This window comes from Capsaspora owczarzaki, assembly GCF_000151315.2.
Source record: "Capsaspora owczarzaki ATCC 30864 unplaced genomic scaffold supercont2.1, whole genome shotgun sequence".
Taxonomy (NCBI): Eukaryota; class Filasterea; order Ministeriida; family Capsasporidae; genus Capsaspora; species Capsaspora owczarzaki.
The window spans coordinates 1,896,009-1,912,844 of record NW_011887292.1 but is presented as its reverse complement, the minus strand read 5'-3'; the positions used below and the strand labels follow the sequence as shown (position 1 = coordinate 1,912,844).

At 54.3% G+C, this 16,836-nt stretch overlaps 7 protein-coding genes across 7 annotated transcripts; 5 read left to right on the top strand and 2 right to left on the bottom strand.

Annotated features, from left to right (window-relative positions):
* Positions 1–141: 141 nt before the first annotated feature.
* CAOG_00579 (hypothetical protein) lies at positions 142–1,118 on the top strand (the record flags this gene model as incomplete). Its single annotated transcript, XM_004365393.2, has 2 exons — positions 142–750; positions 855–1,118. 2 exons carry the CDS (start codon positions 142–144, stop codon positions 1,116–1,118), a joined length of 873 nt encoding a protein of 290 aa, XP_004365450.2.
* Positions 1,119–1,586: 468 nt separating this feature from the next.
* On the bottom strand, positions 1,587–3,014 carry CAOG_00578 (hypothetical protein). The gene has a single exon (XM_004365392.2). The coding sequence runs from the start codon at positions 2,972–2,974 to the stop codon at positions 1,667–1,669; it is 1,308 nt and encodes a 435-aa protein (XP_004365449.2). The 5' UTR covers positions 2,975–3,014; the 3' UTR covers positions 1,587–1,666.
* A 90-nt stretch (positions 3,015–3,104) lies between these two features.
* CAOG_00577 (hypothetical protein) lies at positions 3,105–6,758 on the top strand. Its single transcript, XM_004365391.2, has 3 exons — positions 3,105–3,256; positions 3,464–3,616; positions 3,912–6,758. Exons 1-3 carry the CDS (start codon positions 3,160–3,162, stop codon positions 6,623–6,625), a joined length of 2,964 nt encoding a protein of 987 aa, XP_004365448.2. The 5' UTR covers positions 3,105–3,159; the 3' UTR covers positions 6,626–6,758.
* Positions 6,759–6,889: 131 nt separating this feature from the next.
* Positions 6,890–10,235, top strand: CAOG_00576 (hypothetical protein). Its single transcript, XM_004365390.2, has 8 exons — positions 6,890–6,976; positions 8,229–8,350; positions 8,515–8,617; positions 8,721–8,854; positions 8,949–9,143; positions 9,246–9,328; positions 9,450–9,576; positions 9,701–10,235. The coding sequence occupies exons 1-8, from the start codon at positions 6,904–6,906 to the stop codon at positions 9,833–9,835; spliced, it is 972 nt and encodes a 323-aa protein (XP_004365447.2). The 5' UTR covers positions 6,890–6,903; the 3' UTR covers positions 9,836–10,235.
* Positions 10,236–10,361: 126 nt separating this feature from the next.
* CAOG_00575 (hypothetical protein) lies at positions 10,362–11,886 on the top strand. The gene is made up of 2 exons (XM_004365389.2): positions 10,362–10,527; positions 10,801–11,886. Exons 1-2 carry the CDS (start codon positions 10,404–10,406, stop codon positions 11,739–11,741), a joined length of 1,065 nt encoding a protein of 354 aa, XP_004365446.1. The 5' UTR covers positions 10,362–10,403; the 3' UTR covers positions 11,742–11,886.
* Positions 11,887–11,985: 99 nt separating this feature from the next.
* Positions 11,986–14,907, top strand: CAOG_00574 (hypothetical protein). The gene is made up of 3 exons (XM_004365388.2): positions 11,986–12,091; positions 12,640–13,077; positions 13,216–14,907. Exons 1-3 carry the CDS (start codon positions 12,047–12,049, stop codon positions 14,665–14,667), a joined length of 1,935 nt encoding a protein of 644 aa, XP_004365445.1. The 5' UTR covers positions 11,986–12,046; the 3' UTR covers positions 14,668–14,907.
* CAOG_00573 (hypothetical protein) lies at positions 14,838–16,834 on the bottom strand. The gene is made up of 6 exons (XM_004365387.2): positions 16,665–16,834; positions 16,392–16,549; positions 16,216–16,289; positions 15,963–16,128; positions 15,675–15,835; positions 14,838–15,496 (listed from the first exon to the last, which is right to left on the bottom strand). The coding sequence occupies exons 1-6, from the start codon at positions 16,781–16,783 to the stop codon at positions 14,921–14,923; spliced, it is 1,254 nt and encodes a 417-aa protein (XP_004365444.1). The 5' UTR covers positions 16,784–16,834; the 3' UTR covers positions 14,838–14,920.
* Positions 16,835–16,836: the final 2 nt, after the last annotated feature.

Sequence of the window (16,836 nt, the reverse complement as noted above, 5' to 3'; positions counted from 1 at the left end):
CTTTGCTTCGATGGTTGACATCCGACATTACACGAGTAGATCCTATGCTCTTTGACTCTCACACGAGTACAGCCTGAGCACGAGCGCGCGTGGTCAGTCATCAATTTTTCCCATTCTGCTTTGGCTCCCAGATTCATTTTGATGCTACCAACGCCACACCAGCAGTCTGCAAAGTACATTCCAACTCCAATGGAGTTGCTTCTTGGCGGCAACGCCAAATCGAGCCCTGCTACTGCTGCAACTGCTGCAACTGCTGCGATGGTCCCGCTGCCCCGACTCCACGCGGCGGCAACAACCGCGGGCACGACGTCGCTCGCCTCGCTGCTGAATCTCCCGCCACCAATACCGCTGCAGTCCTTCCAGACAGGATTGCTACAGCAGCCCATGCAGCCGGTCGGACCGCCGTCGATTCTGCTGCAAATGCTCGAGAAAGGGACGCCGACGGCTGGTGACCACTCTCCAAGCCCACGAGTAGCGCCGCTGTCGTCGTCTGGTCTCGCCACGCCGCCACTCTTGATAGCCACTTCTGTTAGTTCCACCGAAACAGTGCCATCAGATACCGGGTCGCACGAGTCGACAGGCACGCTCGTGCGATGTGCACCATGCAGCATGCAGTTTGCCTCTCAAGCCAAACTCGACATGCACACCCGGATTGATCACATTTTGTGCGACCTCAACGGTTGTGCGTTTACTGCGTGCAAGCGTGTTGTGATACGCCATCGCCAAGACTGCCACCCGCCTGTTGGCAAGGTAGTTGCAGACAGATTGTGTTTTGGGTGGTGTTTGATTCGTGCACTGTCAAAGCGCTCTGACTTTTTTTTGGTTGTTGTTGTTGCTTGTTGGTTTGTCCTCAGACATTTGTGTGCTTGGACACCCCCGAAGAGATTGAAAAGTGGCGCGCAGAGCGACGAAAACGCTACCCCACCAACGCTAATATGGAAGCAAAAGCTGAGCTGCCGCCAAAGTCCAAAGCAACAAAGCGAGCCAGCGAGAAACGCGTTTCATCATCAGCAGTAGCAGCAGCAGAAGAAGAGGGGAATCCACGCAAAGCGAGTGCGACTAGACAATCAAACCGACGACGGCATACATGCGACAGAAAGCTCCGACGACGACGATGATGAGGATGACGACGACGAAGACGACGACGACAGTGAACCCTCGGAGGAGCCAATGGGAGCCTCTCCAGTGCTGCCAGAAGCAGACTCTGCAAATGGGCCAAGCAACAAGCGACCATGCAAGTATTTTGCGCGAGGGACGTGCCGCAAGGGCACAAAGTGTCCATTTGCCCACGTCAAGCGTCAGCCTGGGACCAAGTCCGATTCCAAGTCCACGACCTCCTCTTCCTCCTCCACCACCAGCACCACTTCCAGTAACCACGCTCTGCCGAATTCAGCCACCAGCCGCCGCCTGACGCTTGTTGAAAAGCTGGTGCGCACCGATCTCGCTCGAAATGCACAACTCTTGCTCGCGTGCTTTCAGCACCTGCTCGAATCAAAGACCTTTGAACAACCGCATGATGGCACAGGCTTGCTTCATGCCGTACTTCAAGAGGCTATTCACCAGCAGCGCGGCTAGAACTGTGCAGCGGCGACAAGGGTGCTTTTTTCATGAAAAAATAATAATAATATACAAATGACGACAACACCAAACGCAATCACAGCCAAAACTACCCAGACACTGGCTTTTGCTTCCAAAACTCAACAATCGGGTCGCTGTGCGGATGCACTGCTTCTACAATATGGTTGGCGGTCGGATAGTGGATGGACGGCGGCACAATGTACTCTCGACCGGCGTCACGATAGGCAGCACGAATGCGGTCGCGAGGGGTGACTGGCACAGCCCAGTTGGTGTGTGGAGTGTCGTCTCCAATCTTGCGTCGAACAAACGACCGTTCCGGCTGCAACAGAACAAAGCAAAACCGGTCGCTGAGCTGCGCGGGTGAAAGATCGTTGGTAGCGGTGCTGGTGGACGGGCTGACCGATGGTTGTGGTTGCTCGGCCCCCTCGTTCGTGGCAGAGTCGTCCCAGCGAGCGCCGAACGCGTGTCGGCTGTGATTTGGAGGGTAGAACGGCGCAAACGTGGTCACAAAGAAGGGTTCGCCAGCCAGCTCGAACGCCCAGCCGCGCTGACCCACATACGATTTCTCCATGATGCGAACACCTGCAGGATCGTAGTGCGAAAGCATGCGAAGCACGCGGTTGACTGTGCCGGCAAAGGCGTCCACGGTGGCGCCATACGGAGTGGACGGAATGGCAAACACAAATCCGTCGAGCAACTCGTCCATGTCCAACGCTTGACAGAATCGGAGGACCATCGGGATGGAGCGATAAATGTTTGCATCGAGGGAAATGTAGTCATCCCAGTTCCGTGAACCCCACAGCTTGGCGCGTGGAGCAAAGATGCACTGCGTGTTCGTCTGGACGTGCTTGAACGCTCGCAGCGCATCGCACTCGTCAGCGGAGGCCGGATTGTAATGCTGCTCGATTCCCGCCAACCGCTGCGTGTGAGTGCTCGGCGGGCCAGACGCGAGATCGTCGGATGCAGCGTCGTCATCATTGGCATCATCGTCGCCGTCGTCCGAGTCTGGCGAAGGGCCCTTGCGATTGAGCAACGATCGAGATGACGCGACAGAGAGCGCTGACGACACGAACCAGTCGGCGATCGCTCCCATCATGCTACGACTGCTGCTGCTGCTGGTTGCGCCACTGGATGTCGTCGATGCGTCGTACAGCTTCATTGAGGTGAGTGCAGCGACAGTGCCACCCGACACGCCGCCGCGTTGACTGGGCGCTGTGGCGTTCTTTGATGAGTGCTCCTTGTAGTTGTCGGTCATCATCATGACCTGCGCACTGCCAACCAAGGCCGCGAGAATTGCAGCCAGCACGCCAAGCACCGAGCCAACACTCAGAGCAACGTTGAACAGGAGAAACGGCGCGGCACCCAGCGCCACAATGAAAGCTGCCAATGCGAGCATCTCCGAAAACAACAACAATAACAACAACAAAAAAACTGAGAACTGAGAACTGAACGCATCTTTTTTATTATTATTATTATTTCTACGAAATTATTGTATGAAATAATTACTTTCAACGGTGGTGTTCATACGAGATCATTCATTTTCACCTTCACATCGAGCGAGAGCGCATCATCTCCAACAACATGGAGATGCACGACGAGCTTCTCGACAATGATTCGAATGCGGACGACAAGCTCGCCGACGGCCGCTCGCTGATCAATGGCGTCGCCGTCGATTTGCGTGAGTCGGAAGGAGCAGAGCAATTGAGTGGTGTTGGTGTTCATGTTGGTGGTGGTGGTGGTGTTGGTGGTGGAGGAGGCAGATTGACCGCTTGGGTGCAAGTGAGAAGCGACAAATGAAGCACGAGTTTGAGTTTTGGCGTCACCATCGCTTGACAATGGGAAGCTGTGCTCACCGTGGTCACCTTTTGGCAACTTGTTGGCATAGCTGGCACGCCTAGACGACGCCCGTACGTCGCGTTTCTCATGTGGCTGGGCTGCATTGGCTACGTCGCCTTCCTCTGGGGCATGGTCGCCATCTCCGAGCATGCCCTGCCCGACCCGTTGCCCGCTTCCGCCAGCAACCGCTTGTTCTCCGAAGGTAACAACCAGAGTCTGGTTGGTGTGGTCGGTACTTGCTTGTGGTCGGCAGTTTCTTGGCCCCCCCCCCCAACCTGCCAATGCACAAGGTCCACTTTGGAGCGCGCTCCCAATTGAACATGTCTTCACATGTCGGTCTCTCGTGCTCGATCTCGGAGCCAAAAGAAGCTTTTCGTGCTTGTTTGCAGCCTTGCCTGTCGGCTGTTTGTGTGCATTCAAGCACCCTCGGTCGCGTTCAAGCACAAACTAACCCTTTTCCGACCACAATCTTGTCTTCTTCATCTTGCTGTTGTTAGGTCGGTCATTCCCATACCTCCAAGACTTGGTCAACATCTCCTACAGCTCTGTGGATGCAGGCGTGCGCCAGGATGGCAACTACCCGATTGTGGGTCGGCTGGCGTTCGACGACACGGCGCTCAGCACGGTCGACTACATTGTCGCCAAGGTGTGTCGCGAGCTCACTGCAGCGTATCCAACCTTGACGAGCTCGTGCAACACACTGCCTGGCTTCAATCCACGACTCTGGCCAACTCACCTGCCCGTGCCGTGGAATGCTTCTGTCATGTTGCCGGACGGCCTCACGCACGTTGCCATCAGCGTGACGGCCACAGCTCGCGCCTTCCAACAGCAGAGCGGCTCGCCCGTTTATATGAGCTACGCAGAGCTCGTGAATGTGGTGGTCGGGGTTTCCTCGGGCGCCCATCCCTCGTTGGTCTCGTCGCTTGTGGTCAGCGCGCACTTTGACTCTGTTCCGTACTCGCCCGGTGCAAGCGACAATGGCGCCAACGTGGCCGTGCTGCTCGAGCTCTTCCATAGCTTGCTGTACAAGCCCCCGACTCAGCACGCCGTCATTCTCTTGTTCAACGAGGCGGAGGAGTGCGGTCTGTTTGGCGCGGATGCGTTTGTGAATGCGCATCGCTGGGCACAAAACAGCAAGACAGTCATCAACTTGGACTCTGCCGGCGGCTGGGGCCCTCTGGGCATGATTCAGCTCGGTCCGCGTCAATCGTGGCTGGCAGATGTGTACCGTGACAACGTGCCTCACCCGTACGGCAACTCGCTTTCTGCTGATGTGTTTGGAACGAGCGTCGTGCCTTCTGGCACCGACTTTGAGGTGTTTGTGCGCGGCAACATTGTCGGCGTGGATTGCGTCTTTCTTCGCGACGGCTACCAGTACCACACTGGCCTCGATGGACTCGCCGACTATGCCGCGGGTACGCTGCAGCACGCTGGCGACAATGTCCGTGGCATGATGGACGGCATCCTCGCGTCGGACTACATGGCCGGCTACACTGCCTCCAACACCAAGGCCGTCTGGATGGACATTGTGGGAACGGCTTTTGTCGCTTTCGACGCGCCCATGTCGATTGGTATGCTCTTCCTGTCCATGTCGACCTCCGTTGCGTGTGGCATTGTCTTGCTCTTCATCTTCCGAGACCGGTATCCATCCCGCCGCAGCCTTGGGCACCACCTCATTGTCCCTTTCTTGCTGGGCTTTTCGTTCGTGTTGCTCTCGCTTGTGGCTGCGGTGGTCTTGCCGCTGGTGGCCGGCGCTGTTGTTGGCAAGCTCAACACGTTTGCGTGGTACTCGAACATTCCGTTCGCCGTCTTCTTGTTTGGCTCGTGGTCCATCCTGGGCATCATTCTCGTTCAGATTGGCTACCGCTCGGTCCTTTTGCGCTTTGAGTCGAGCGTGGGCCCCTTTGTCATTGAGGCCACTTGCTGTTTGGGAGTTGCCACCTTCTTTCTGCTCTTGCATGGCGGGCTCGTGACGGCCAACGTGGGTTCGTCCTTGCTCTTCTTCTGGTGGAGCATCTTTTTCGTGATGGCACTTGTTCCGTACCTCGTGCTGGCTGGATGGACGTACGATCCCATCCGGGTGCGCTTCTTCCACTTCCGCATTGATCCCCGCGACATTCGCGTGTGGCTGCCATTCTACCTGATCTGGACGCTGCTCCCGCTTCTTGTCACGATGAGCACGGCGTGGCGAGTGGCGGTGGCCTTCACGCCCTTTATGAATCGCTTTGGCGTCACGGGCGACACGGTCATTCTGGACGTCTTGTATGCTGGGTTGATTGGTGTTTTGGTGGCCTTCTTGCTCTTGCCAGTCACCCTGGCCTTCTCGCATCGCGCGCAGTATCGTTGGAAGTCGGCCATCGGCGTCGGCGCCATCGCAGTCATCATGGTGGTGGTCGCTTGTGCGGGCGTCTCGCCATACACGAGCGATCGCCCTCGGCGGGTCGACGTGACGCATTTCTGCGACCTGGGTGATGGCAGCACCACGCCGGCGTGCACGCTGTCGCTCGGCGCACCCAATCCCGGCTCGCTGTCCACCGTTGTCCACGCCATGACCACATCCATGCCGTTCACGAAGGGCTGCCAAGCGCTCGCATACAAGTACACAACGCAACCTGCCTTGTGCTACGATGGCCACGTCCCGGTCTTCAATGTGACCCAACCGACCGTCACTGTCGAATCGCTGCTCGGCGACTCTCCAAGCGCGGGATCTGTCAATGTGTCGTTGTCCATTACTGCACCTGCAGCTGCCGTGCTTTTGCTGCGTTTCTCGGCTTGGTCTGCCGCGGGCAGCGCCGCCTCGCCTGACGCCACGCTGACGGCATGGTCGCTGTCACCCACCGTCCCTCCCAAGCCTTCATCGTCTTGGTCGACGTACCTGAGCACTGGCCTGCAGTACGGGCTCATCCACCGGCGCCGGTCGGATACATTCTCGCTCTGGATGGTCTTCTCCGGCCAGCCAGCCAGCCTGTCTCTTGACCTCATCTCCAGCTACTCTGCCAACTCGCCTCTCCAAGCTCAAGCTGTCAAGTCTTTGCCAGCCTGGGCACGGACGTGGGGCAAGTCGAACGCGCCAGGCCCACTTGCCTTCCGCATCACCCAAATTGTTTCCCTCCCTGCGCCCTTCTCTGGCAGCTCTGCGGCTTTGCCTCAAGATTCCTATCAGGCTCCTCTTGAAGAAAAGGCGCTATGTCGTTCCAACGATGTGTTGTAAACCAATCGGTGGGGGTGTTTTGTAGATCTCAGTGGAAGAAAGAAAGAAAAAAAAAGTACATGCGTTTTCAGTTTGTTCGAATCGCGGTGTGTGTGTGTGTGCGTATTTGTGTTTTATTTTAGTTTTTCGTCCATCTCGCTTGACCAATCGCTGACCTTTGTCAGAGCAATGCGGTTTTCTGTTGCTTCTCAGAAATGAGCAACGGACACCAATTCTCGACGGAGCTGAAAGACCATTTCATTTTTTTCATTTTTTTTTCATTTTTTTTTTTTTTCACGATGGGCAATCTGCTTCAGGCCATGCGCGGCGACGGCCGGTCCACCAGCATCGACGTCTTCCTGGACTTTGAGAGTACGGCAACAGCACTACATGTTGCTCCTTCTCTACTCTCCATCCTCAACCGTTCGCTGTTCGGCAACGACGAGAAATGCAGAAACGACGACGAAAAACCATCACAAAAAAAAAAAAAAAAAAAGTTGAATGTTTGCGACTGCGCTCCTTGGCGGGCGGCGATCCGAGTGTGCCACGGCGATGACTTTGTGATCTTACCATCGAGGGCACTCGGAGAGCCCGGAGGCGGGGGGGGGGCGGTGGAGGCGGCCCGAAAGAAGGACCGGCCGCTTTTGCATTTTCAACCATGTGAGAGACAACTTTGTCCCCGCGAGTCGTCCGACCCTCCGTCCAGCCCAGGGATGCGATTCGACGGCTGCGGCGGCACGCACGATGGCAGTGCTCTGGGAGACGCCGTTGCCTGGCTCCTCTCCATCCAGTCGCGTCCCGGCACGCGGCTGACCGATAATTCGATTTTTTGATTTTTTTTTTTTTATTCTTTGAGGTTTTTTTTTTTCTTTGTTCATTCTGGAGGTTGACCTGGAAGGCAAGCAAGCTCACAGCGCGGTCCCGCCTCCCCCTCCCCGGGCGACCCAGGAGCAATAATTCCTTCGCTTCCCGCCTGTTCTCTGTTCATCGCGTTTCGTCGACTGGGAAGCGACAATGAGCTGTGAACGGTTTTTTTCCCTTTTTCATTTTCATTTTGTAATTTTTTTGCCGCTTTTTTTTTTTTTTTTTTGGGTTGACGCTGTAACATCAGGGGCTCTTGCGCGATTGGAGAGCGGGGGGAGAGATTGGAACCAAGAGCACCTCAGCACCCTTTTGCTCTGCCTCTGCTTGCCACGCGATGCGAGTGGTCTGAGATGGGGCGCTGACGAAAGGGCAAAATGGACGCATCGCGGTGGCGCGTTTTCGTGCGTTTTCGTATTGCCCTTTCTCATCCGTTGTCTCGCACCAGCGTTTCAGCATCCTCTCGTGCTGCTGGCCAGCTCGACTTGCAATTCAGCGTCCCTCCCTGGCTCGACGCTATGACCTTTCGCCCGCCGCTTTGCATCAACTTTCAATGCAAAGACACGCATGCATGACTTTTTTTTTTTTCGTTTTTTTTTTTCCTATTGTTGCTCGATTTGTTGTGGCTTTTTTTTTTTTTTTTTTTTTTCTGCGAATTGGTTTTTTTTTTATTTGCATTCAAAATCACATCGTTTCCTCATTTTGATCTGCCAGCAACCCGAAACCCTCGACTCACTGTTGCTTCTCCCTGCTTATGCTGTAGATGCTCGGCCAACCACTGCCGAGTCCGAAGTCTGGGCAATGGTCGACGAGGTGCTTCAACAGGCGTCGCAGATCCTTGGCCAGCTGAAGAACTATGAAGGTTGCGGCGACCAGATTCGAGCGGTAAGCGCCCCCCCCCATTGCGTCCGTGTCGTGTCGAGCCCAGCGTGTGTGTGCAATGCGCACGATGGCGCACCTGCGGCGGTGTGGAATGATGGCAACGTCCAACGAACAGCTCATTCACTCCCGCTCCCTCTCTCCCTCTCTGACCATCCGACGATGTGCAGGCCATCTCTAAGCCTTCCCAAGAGTCAGAAGAGGCTGCCTGGGCAGCTGTTATTCCGCAAGTCGAGAAGCTCAAGACCTTTTACGAGTATTCCAGCGCACTAGGTGAGGTCCCTTCGGTGCTTGCTTTTGCTCAGACCTGCGTTGTTCAGCTCGTTGTTTGGACTGACGTTGCATCCCTTCTTCCCTGAACTCGACTTGTTGGCAGCTGATAACGTGCTCCCGAAGCTTCTTGATGCGCTTTGCAAAGAAAATCCTTTGCAAAACCTCGAGAGCAAGCAGGCGCTCGTCAAACAGCTCGCTGACGTGTTTGATTTCGTCCTTAGCTTTGACGATGCCAAGGTAACGTGTTGGTTCCATTTTCATGTCTTGTTTCGTTTTTGGGGTCTCAACACCAGCGGCTCGCCTGTTTCTAACTCTTCCCTACCTCCCATAGATGAAAAACTCAAACATCCAAAACGACTTTAGCTTCTATCGCCGAAATCTCAACAAGATGAAGATGAGCAACAGCATTCACGCCGAAAACCTGGTAGTCCGAGACGAGCTCGCCAACCGCATGTCACTGTTTTTTGCCACACCGACCCCCATGCTCTTCTGCCTTGTGAACGCTGTCAGCAAGTTTGTGAATGATGTACGTGTGCTGGACTTGACGGCTGGCCTTGGATGATTCTTTTGACGGCGCGCATTGAACCGACTTGCTTACCTTTTGTTGTTTCTCTTTCTGGTTTTTCAGAACAAGAAGACCGTGCCCGTGGACAATGTTACCGAATGCTTGGCTACTATTGCCATCATTTGCCAAACGATGGTTGCCAACCCGTACGTGCACCTTCTGCAGTGTGGTCCAGCTTCTGGCTGGTGCAAAGTGCTCACTTGATTTTGAATGGAATTTTTGTTTGGTCGTTTTTTTTTTGTTTTTTTTTTTTTCATCCATTTTCAGTGATTTCGCCAGCCGATTCCAGAATGCTGAAACATCCCTTTTCTGCTTGCGTGTGATGGTCGGTGCCATCATTCTATACGATCACACTCACTCTGCAGGAGCCTTCCACAAGAAGTCTGTCATTGATGTACGTTTTTTTGTTTCCCTGTTCCTTCCGCTTGCCTTTTGTTGGGACTGTGTCGTTTGTTAGCTCTGCCTGCATGGCATTACCAGTGCCGAGTCGCTGATTTTGTTCGTTTTGGTTTTCACAGGTCCGTGGCTCTGTTAAAATCCTGAAGGATCAACCAACCGCGTCCGTAGAAGGCCTTCTCAACGCGTTGCGATTCACCACCAAGCACCTTGGTGATGAAGACACTCCGAAACAAACAAAGGCTTTGTTGGCATAAACTACCTTGTTGCGTTTCTCGGTGTTATTGGTTGTGTGAGTCTTTTCGTCTTTTTCTTTTCCGTCTTTCTTTCGTGCCCTTTCATGCCCTTTTTCCTTTGCTTTCCCCCCCCCCCTCCGGTTTCTTTGAATCCATTTCGTCTGGCCTACAGCTTGATGCTGAGGGTCTTGTCTTTGTTTCTATTGGGTGTACCTTTTCTTGTTTTTCTGTTTCTTTTCTGCGTCAGCTTCATTCTCCCGTCCGCCCGCCCGCCCCTCCAATCCCCTCTCACCGTCTGCAAGTAACGACAAACAGCACCCGTCATCATTTATCCCTTCTTTTATGTTTTACTTGTGTGTTGTGTTGTTGTGCTGCGGCAGCGAGAATCATAGTACAAAATTATAATTCAATGTCGAGCAAACTGTGTTCTGAATGTCTCCCCTCCCTCTTTTCTCACCCGGTCCGGTGCATACTATAGTCCGTCCCGCCTCTGGAACATTTTGACCGCTTTTTTGTTTGTTCCAGGTCGCTGAGACAGTCCATTTCACACCGCTTTTTTGATCTTTTGATCTTTCGATTTTTTCGAAAGATGGGCAAGCAGCACAAACCTACTTTGCAGCGTGGCCCGAGCCGATTTACAATGCTGGAGACGGACCCTGATGGCGTCGAGTCGGACACGGACACGACGACTGTGATCGGACGAGCTATTCCAGGTGAGGGAAGCGAGGACCAAAGCAACGCAAAGAAACGGGTGGAAAAAACAAAAATAAAAAATAAAGTCAAAAGCTTGAACGAGTGAATGTTAGATCCTGTCTCCTGGTCTCCCGGATCGTTGCAAAGAGAAGAGGGAAGGTGCGGGAGGGGAGGGGGGGGGTGATCCGGGGTTTGAATAAGACTTCTCTGTGAATGCAATGTTGCTGAAGCGTGCCTTTGCATGTCTGGGCGTTGGTGAATCACTCGATCGATTTGGTCTGTTCGCATTGTAGACGGCGTCGCAACAGTGCCGAGCATTCAGATGAGCACGTTCGCCAGCTCTGCGATCGTCGAGCGTCTGCACAACAAAGCCAAAAAGCACAACCAGAGCCAGAGCCAGAGCCAGAGCCAGAGCCAGAGCCAGAGCCAGAGCGTCGACCAGAGCCCGAGCGCAAGCCAAAGCCAGTTCCAAAGCATCAACGCGGGCGAGCCAAGAGAGCAAGCTACGCCTACGAGTGCTACAACTGCTGCTGCTACTGCCTCTGGTACGCCTGCAGCTGCGGCCGGTGGGGCGGTCCTGCCCACATCGGCGCACTTCGTCGACGTTGCAGCAACCATCAATCGCAATCTTGCCGCGTCCAAGATGCAGCTCGACTTTCTCAAAACGGCCATGAACGACACTCAGGAGACCATCCGCTTCTTGGATACAAAGGCAGGCGTGATTGTCGCATTCGAGTCGGCTCTGCTCGGCGGCGTCATGTTTGAGGCGTCGTCGATGGACGTCATTCGCATGATGCTCAACGAAGGTATCACGGCTTTCAACGCATCGTATGCCCTCGTATTGGCCGCGTACTCCATCCTGATTGTGCACCATGTCAACCTGACGCTCAAAGCCATCTTCCCCGCGGAAAACCCTGGTGCCCATGTCATCAACGGCAACCTCCAGCCGGCCGGCATCTTTTTCGTGTGGCAGCAAACCCCTGACGGATTTATGCGACCCACCCTGCCGGATTACCTGGCCAAGTTGCGTTCAATGTCCGAGGACGACTTGGCGGTCGAGTATGCCTCGCAGGTGCTCAAACTCTCCTTCATCCGCAAACACAAGCAGGACCTGCTCTCAAAGTCTTTCACTCGGTTAATGCTATTGGTCGCTGGGTTTGTTGTGCTACAAGGGTTTAGGGTAATTGCTGGGTTTATGCATGAGCACGATCCCAGCATTCCGGCCAGCCTGTAATGAAAAGTTGTCGTGCTTTTGTTTGCCGTGACATTTTTCCGACGAGTTGGACTGTATTTTTGCCAAAGATTTTTTTCGGTGGATTCCCCAATCACATCACACGACATACGACACATGTTGCACGTCGATCTGCTGTAATGTCCAAAAAAGCGAGACCTTGTTTTCTGTGTGCGTATTTTGAAGCAGGCGGTGTGCAAAAACACAAACACCGGTTTAAAAGGGGATGCCTGTCGCAGTCTTCATTCGACATTCTACAGTGTTCAACATTTCGACAAACACACACCTCAACAACAGCAACAACAACAATGCCAATTCCAGAGTCGGACATTTCGCAAGTTCATGCGCGCGAGGTTTGTACTTGTGCTCCTCCCTTCGCTTGTCTGCGGCAGCTACGTGTCGTGCTGGGATGAGAGTCGCCCAAAGCGCCCAGCTGTTGCGAAGGGAAGAGAAAACGTGTTTTTCGCGACATTTACAGCAAAAAAGCAGAAGAAAAAAAAAAAAAAAACGGCATGCGCTGTGAAACAACCCTGGCGTTCAAGTTGCTCTCACGTCTTTTCGCATCTACCTCGCCTCGCCCTGCCCTCGCAATCATGCCGAGTCAGTCTCACTGGATCTCAGTAGTAGTAGTAGATCCATCCATGGGCATCTACATACCGATGGACTTGGAGCGGTGATGGCAATAGGGCAGATGCGTGGCGAATCGACGCCGACCTGTTTTTTGTTGTTGTTGTTGTTGTTTCATCGGGATTTGTCTTCTTTTTCGGGTCTTTTTGGCGCCGCTTTCTGCACCACGGCCCTCATTTCAAATCTCAGTAGGAGCTGTTTCTTTTGGTTTGCCCATCATTCTCTCACCACCACCACCCCTTGGTTCCGATCTGACCTTCTGACAACAACGTAGCAAATCCGCCCTGCCCAAAAGCTCGGCGACACGCAGCTCCCCTCCAATGAGGCCCTGCTCAGTGCCATCGACACGGCCGAGCAGACCTTGGAGCAGCCCCAAGCCAAGCTGTCCAGCAAGGGACAAACCATCGTCCAGCATGCCAAGGATCTGCTCGACACTACTGCGCGCGCGATCGAGGAAAAGAACGAAGGAGAGAAGCTTCAACATCTCGTTGCCGCTGGTCAGCAGCTCGAGACGCCTGATGTGGCCGCCGATGGCGGCAAGATGGAACGCTCTGCCAAGAAAGGCAAGGCGGCAATCAGCGCCCTCGCACGGATGCTGGTCCGCTCGTCCGAGTTCCGCGGCTCCATCACGTCCTTGATGAGCATTGCTCAAGACTGCTTCACCCTCGAGACGAGCCAGAACACTGTTTTCGCTTCCTTCCAACTGACCGAGGTACAAAATGTTTTTTTTTTGGGGGGGGGGGAGCAAATGCGTATACGACTACAGTGGTCGGGAGAGTGTGTGTGCGTGTGTGTGCGCGCGCACGCGTGGCATCCTGTTTCTCACCTCAAACCCTCATCTCTGACACAGGAGCAAAAGCAAGAGTTTGGCAACCGCTTGCATGGCGTGCTCCAGCAACTCACCCGCAACGAAGATTTCAAGACGGGCCTGCGCAACTTTGTGCAGCTCATCCAAGACACTGCTGCAAACGCCAAGGAGGCCGCTCTTGACGTGAAGCGCCAGGCCGAAGAGATTGACAAGGAGATGGACGTCGAGTCGACTGCCAAGTCGTTTGTCGAGGAGTTTACTGGGAACAAGTCGATTGATCCCTTCCTCAACGCCGCGCGTCGTCTGATTGCCAGGGTGGCCAACGACCAGAACATCAAGAGCTGGCTGGACGAGTGGAATGACATGCTCGAGAAGGTGATCGAGCGTCCCGAGGTCCTCGAGGAGGAGAACTGGATTGACCAGGCCGGCGACCTCATCGACCGCGGTCGCAGCCTTGCCTACAAGTACGAGTACGACCAGGACTGGAACAAGATGTACGACGAAATCAACGAGCTGCTGGACGCTCTCAAGAATGACGAGGTGCTGAACGAGCTCGAGCTGCGCGGCAAGATCCTCGCCAGCGACATTGTCTACATTGACAACAAGGACAACATCCATGTTGACTACGAGTCGCTGTCCGAGGTCCGCAAGATTATCATCCCCATCATTCTGGACCAGCTGACGGCTGTGCCTGTGCCGCGTATTGAGATTTCCGAGACGGCGTACGACGCCATGCTGGACAATGTTGTCTTTTCGATTCGCGACATTGCTCCCGACCACGTCCACATTTGTGCGAGCTCGGACACGGACATTCGACTGGACGATCTCGAGACGACGACCGAGTCCAAGATTTCCCTCAAGATGGATGGCATGCGCACCAGCCTCGAGAATGTCAAGTTCTACCTCAACCACAAGACCTTCCCCAAGCTGGAGGACTGGGGCACTGTCGATGCAGAGCTCGGCGGCGAGGGTGCCAAGCTCGAGATTGTCCTCAACGTCGACTACAAGGAAAACCAGCCCGTCACCTTCCGCGGCAGCGACATCAAGTTTGATCTGTCCGAGCTGTCCCTCAAGTTCCGCGACGACGTGTCGCACCCGATTCTCCTCAAGATGTGGACCATGGTCATGCGGGAAAAGTTTACGCGCCGCACCGAGGCCCTTGTCAAGGAGCGCATTACCGGCGTCGTCGACAACATTACCACCCAGCTGAACGGCGTCATGAAGGAGCTGTACCAGCGTGCTCGTGAGGCCATCAACGAGCAGAAGGCCCAAGTCGAAAAGCATGCGAAAGAGCTGCTCGACAAGGATGACGGATCGTCGTCGTCGTCCAAATCGTCGTCCAAGTCCTCCAAGCACGGCAGACACGAGAAGTTTGACGCGATTCCGATCCAGTTTGGCTCGCATCAGACCAAGGTGGGTGGCTTTGGCCAGTCCACTGAACCGCACGAGCACGAGTCTCGCCACCTGCCCTCCGACATGCCAAGCATGTTCTAAATCAGTTGAAGGTCAATATGTACTTTGCATGGGCCCGGGTGGTCTTGAAAAGGAACAACCCCAAAGCAGCCTCGAGAAACGAAAAGACACACGCATACACGCAAACACACACACAAAAAAAAAACAAACAGCCAACAAAAGCTCATCGATTCAAAAGACCCACCTCTGCACTCAAATGACAGCTCATTGTGAAGATCACGTGGTGAATTGGAGTGTAAATAAATAGATTGTACAATGAAACCAGATGTCCGTCCTATCGAAAGCGTAGGGTCGGGGCGAAGTGGGCCTGGTCGGGCAAAGCAGCTCGCGAATGTCCGCCCAGTACCTCTGATCGTTGTCGGAGCAATTGGTACGCACGCATAACATGCTGCGCAGTAATCCCAGAATCCGCCGGCACGGTACAGGGCGAAGGCTCGACAGGTAACTTGGGATTGGCCGGCTTCTCGGCTGAGAAGGACGACGGAGACTGAAACGACGAAAGCGCCTGGAAGGCACCACCCCCAGAGGGCTGCGATGATAGCCACACGCTGTGCGCGAGTGGCGGAGGAGCAAATGCAGCTGGGCCAACCACGGGGGCTGGCGCCAAGCGACTGGCAGTCTGCACTTCCAGGGCCAGCTCGGCGAGTAATCCAATCAGATCGTATGCAAGGAATGCCAGCAAATCCAACACATCGTCCATGTGCGTGGGTGGATGCTCGTCCGCCTCCGGATGCCGCTGCACCCAAGTCCAGAATTTGCGTTTTGTGTGCAGCACAAAGTTTACTCGCCGTGTTGCCGTGTAATCCATGTATGCCGCTTTGGACATGTTGCTGGTGCGGTTGTCGGCACGCTGAAATGAGGTTGATACGCACGACAAATGAGCCCAGAGAGGTTTGCTCGAGAACGGAACGCTCTCCGACCCGTCCTCTTCCTTTGATGCTTCCTCCTCTCCTCCTCCCTTTCTCCCCTCCTCCGTCACATAAGAGCAAAACGACACTGCTGGCCATGTTCTTCAACAAGTGACCTACCACAAGCCTTGCAGCAGTAACCGGATTCAAGACTTTTGGTGTCAATCCCGCGACATCCAGTCCTAACGTTGCGCACATGGAATCCACTAGAAACGTCTCTGATAGATGCACCGATAGGCTGCCGGTTCGGAATGTCGGTGCCTCGTTAGCTGTACGTGTATCTGCAATTGAGCACGGAGGGCGATGAGGTCGCGCGCTTCGTTTCGACTAGTGTTGCCGCAACCTTCCCCAGAAAACCCAAGAAAAAAACAAGACACAAACCCCAGCATACGAACGGCACTGCCTTACCAGCTTGTTCGGTCGAGGCGCTTGCTTGTGAGCTAATGTCTTTGTGGTTGAGATACTCGTGCAGCCGCATCATTCTGCTGCGATCGTTCGAGAGTGCAATCGCCACATCCTGCACTGTGGGGTACCGGCTCTGACGTTGTATTGCACAATTCATGGCATTCACAAACTGATTTGGGAGCGGGGGGAATCAGCACAGAGCAAAAAAAACTTGTGGGAGCAGCTGCACGACGCAAACCACGCAAAACACGCTTACAATCTGCTGTATCTCTCGCTGAACAATCTCTTCAATTAAATACGCTGCATCCTTGTCGGTCTCTTTGGCATCGCCTGTGCGTCAACGTCCGCGACGCGACGAAGCAAGCATGATTTAGCACTCTGAACACAAAAAACAAAAAAAGGTGCACACGGCGACTCTGCCAGCTTCCTTACCAAAGGCAAACATCATTTGCTGTATGTGGTGATGGAATAGGAATTTCCGATACGAGCCGACCGAGCTCCCTGCAGACGCAGAATTCGAGGTTGGCGTTGTCAAAGTGAACGAGACTCCGTCGTCTTGCTGGGCTTGAACTGGCTGTGTGATTGCATCTCTGCCAATTCATACAATCAAGCATCGCACGTAAGATCATGAAAAAATCCACCAAGTGCGACCAGCGTTCGAGTCAAGGCAAAGCGCAACAGCGCCTTCGCGCTCGATTCCTTTACAAGTCGTCCTGCCACAGCAGAGGCTCTGGTGCGCGCGAGCCACCCGTCTCATCAGGCAGATCGGAATCGTCGAGTCTGGTTGGGTCGCTCGAATGTGCTTGGCCGGGCAGCACATCCATGATCCGTGAAAACCGAGCGCGGTCCTGCGTCACTGTTGAACAATGACGACTGA

What these genes read in the sequence shown, in the direction of transcription:
- CAOG_00575 (XM_004365389.2), top strand. Translation starts at nt 10,404, where the DNA reads ATGGGCAAGCAGCACAAACCTACTTTGCAGCGTGGCCCGAGCCGATTT. An exon ending in GATCGGACGAGCTATTCCAG is followed by an intron (nt 10,528 to 10,800) that starts GTGAGGGAAGCG and finishes TTCGCATTGTAG; the next exon opens with ACGGCGTCGCAACAGTGCCG.
- CAOG_00578 (XM_004365392.2), bottom strand. Translation starts at nt 2,974, where the DNA reads ATGCTCGCATTGGCAGCTTTCATTGTGGCGCTGGGTGCCGCGCCGTTT.
- CAOG_00576 (XM_004365390.2), top strand. Translation starts at nt 6,904, where the DNA reads ATGGGCAATCTGCTTCAGGCCATGCGCGGCGACGGCCGGTCCACCAGC. An exon ending in CGAGTATTCCAGCGCACTAG is followed by an intron (nt 8,618 to 8,720) that starts GTGAGGTCCCTT and finishes ACTTGTTGGCAG; the next exon opens with CTGATAACGTGCTCCCGAAG. An exon ending in TTAGCTTTGACGATGCCAAG is followed by an intron (nt 8,855 to 8,948) that starts GTAACGTGTTGG and finishes TACCTCCCATAG; the next exon opens with ATGAAAAACTCAAACATCCA.
- CAOG_00577 (XM_004365391.2), top strand. Translation starts at nt 3,160, where the DNA reads ATGGAGATGCACGACGAGCTTCTCGACAATGATTCGAATGCGGACGAC. An exon ending in TGGCGTCGCCGTCGATTTGC is followed by an intron (nt 3,257 to 3,463) that starts GTGAGTCGGAAG and finishes TTGTTGGCATAG; the next exon opens with CTGGCACGCCTAGACGACGC. An exon ending in CAACCGCTTGTTCTCCGAAG is followed by an intron (nt 3,617 to 3,911) that starts GTAACAACCAGA and finishes TGCTGTTGTTAG; the next exon opens with GTCGGTCATTCCCATACCTC.
- CAOG_00574 (XM_004365388.2), top strand. Translation starts at nt 12,047, where the DNA reads ATGCCAATTCCAGAGTCGGACATTTCGCAAGTTCATGCGCGCGAG. An exon ending in CGCAAGTTCATGCGCGCGAG is followed by an intron (nt 12,092 to 12,639) that starts GTTTGTACTTGT and finishes ACAACAACGTAG; the next exon opens with CAAATCCGCCCTGCCCAAAA. An exon ending in CTTCCTTCCAACTGACCGAG is followed by an intron (nt 13,078 to 13,215) that starts GTACAAAATGTT and finishes TCTCTGACACAG; the next exon opens with GAGCAAAAGCAAGAGTTTGG.
- CAOG_00573 (XM_004365387.2), bottom strand. Translation starts at nt 16,783, where the DNA reads ATGGATGTGCTGCCCGGCCAAGCACATTCGAGCGACCCAACCAGACTC. An exon ending in CTGCTGTGGCAGGACGACTT is followed by an intron (nt 16,550 to 16,664) that starts GTAAAGGAATCG and finishes ATGAATTGGCAG; the next exon opens with AGATGCAATCACACAGCCAG. An exon ending in CGCCTCGACCGAACAAGCTG is followed by an intron (nt 15,836 to 15,962) that starts GTAAGGCAGTGC and finishes GCTCAATTGCAG; the next exon opens with ATACACGTACAGCTAACGAG.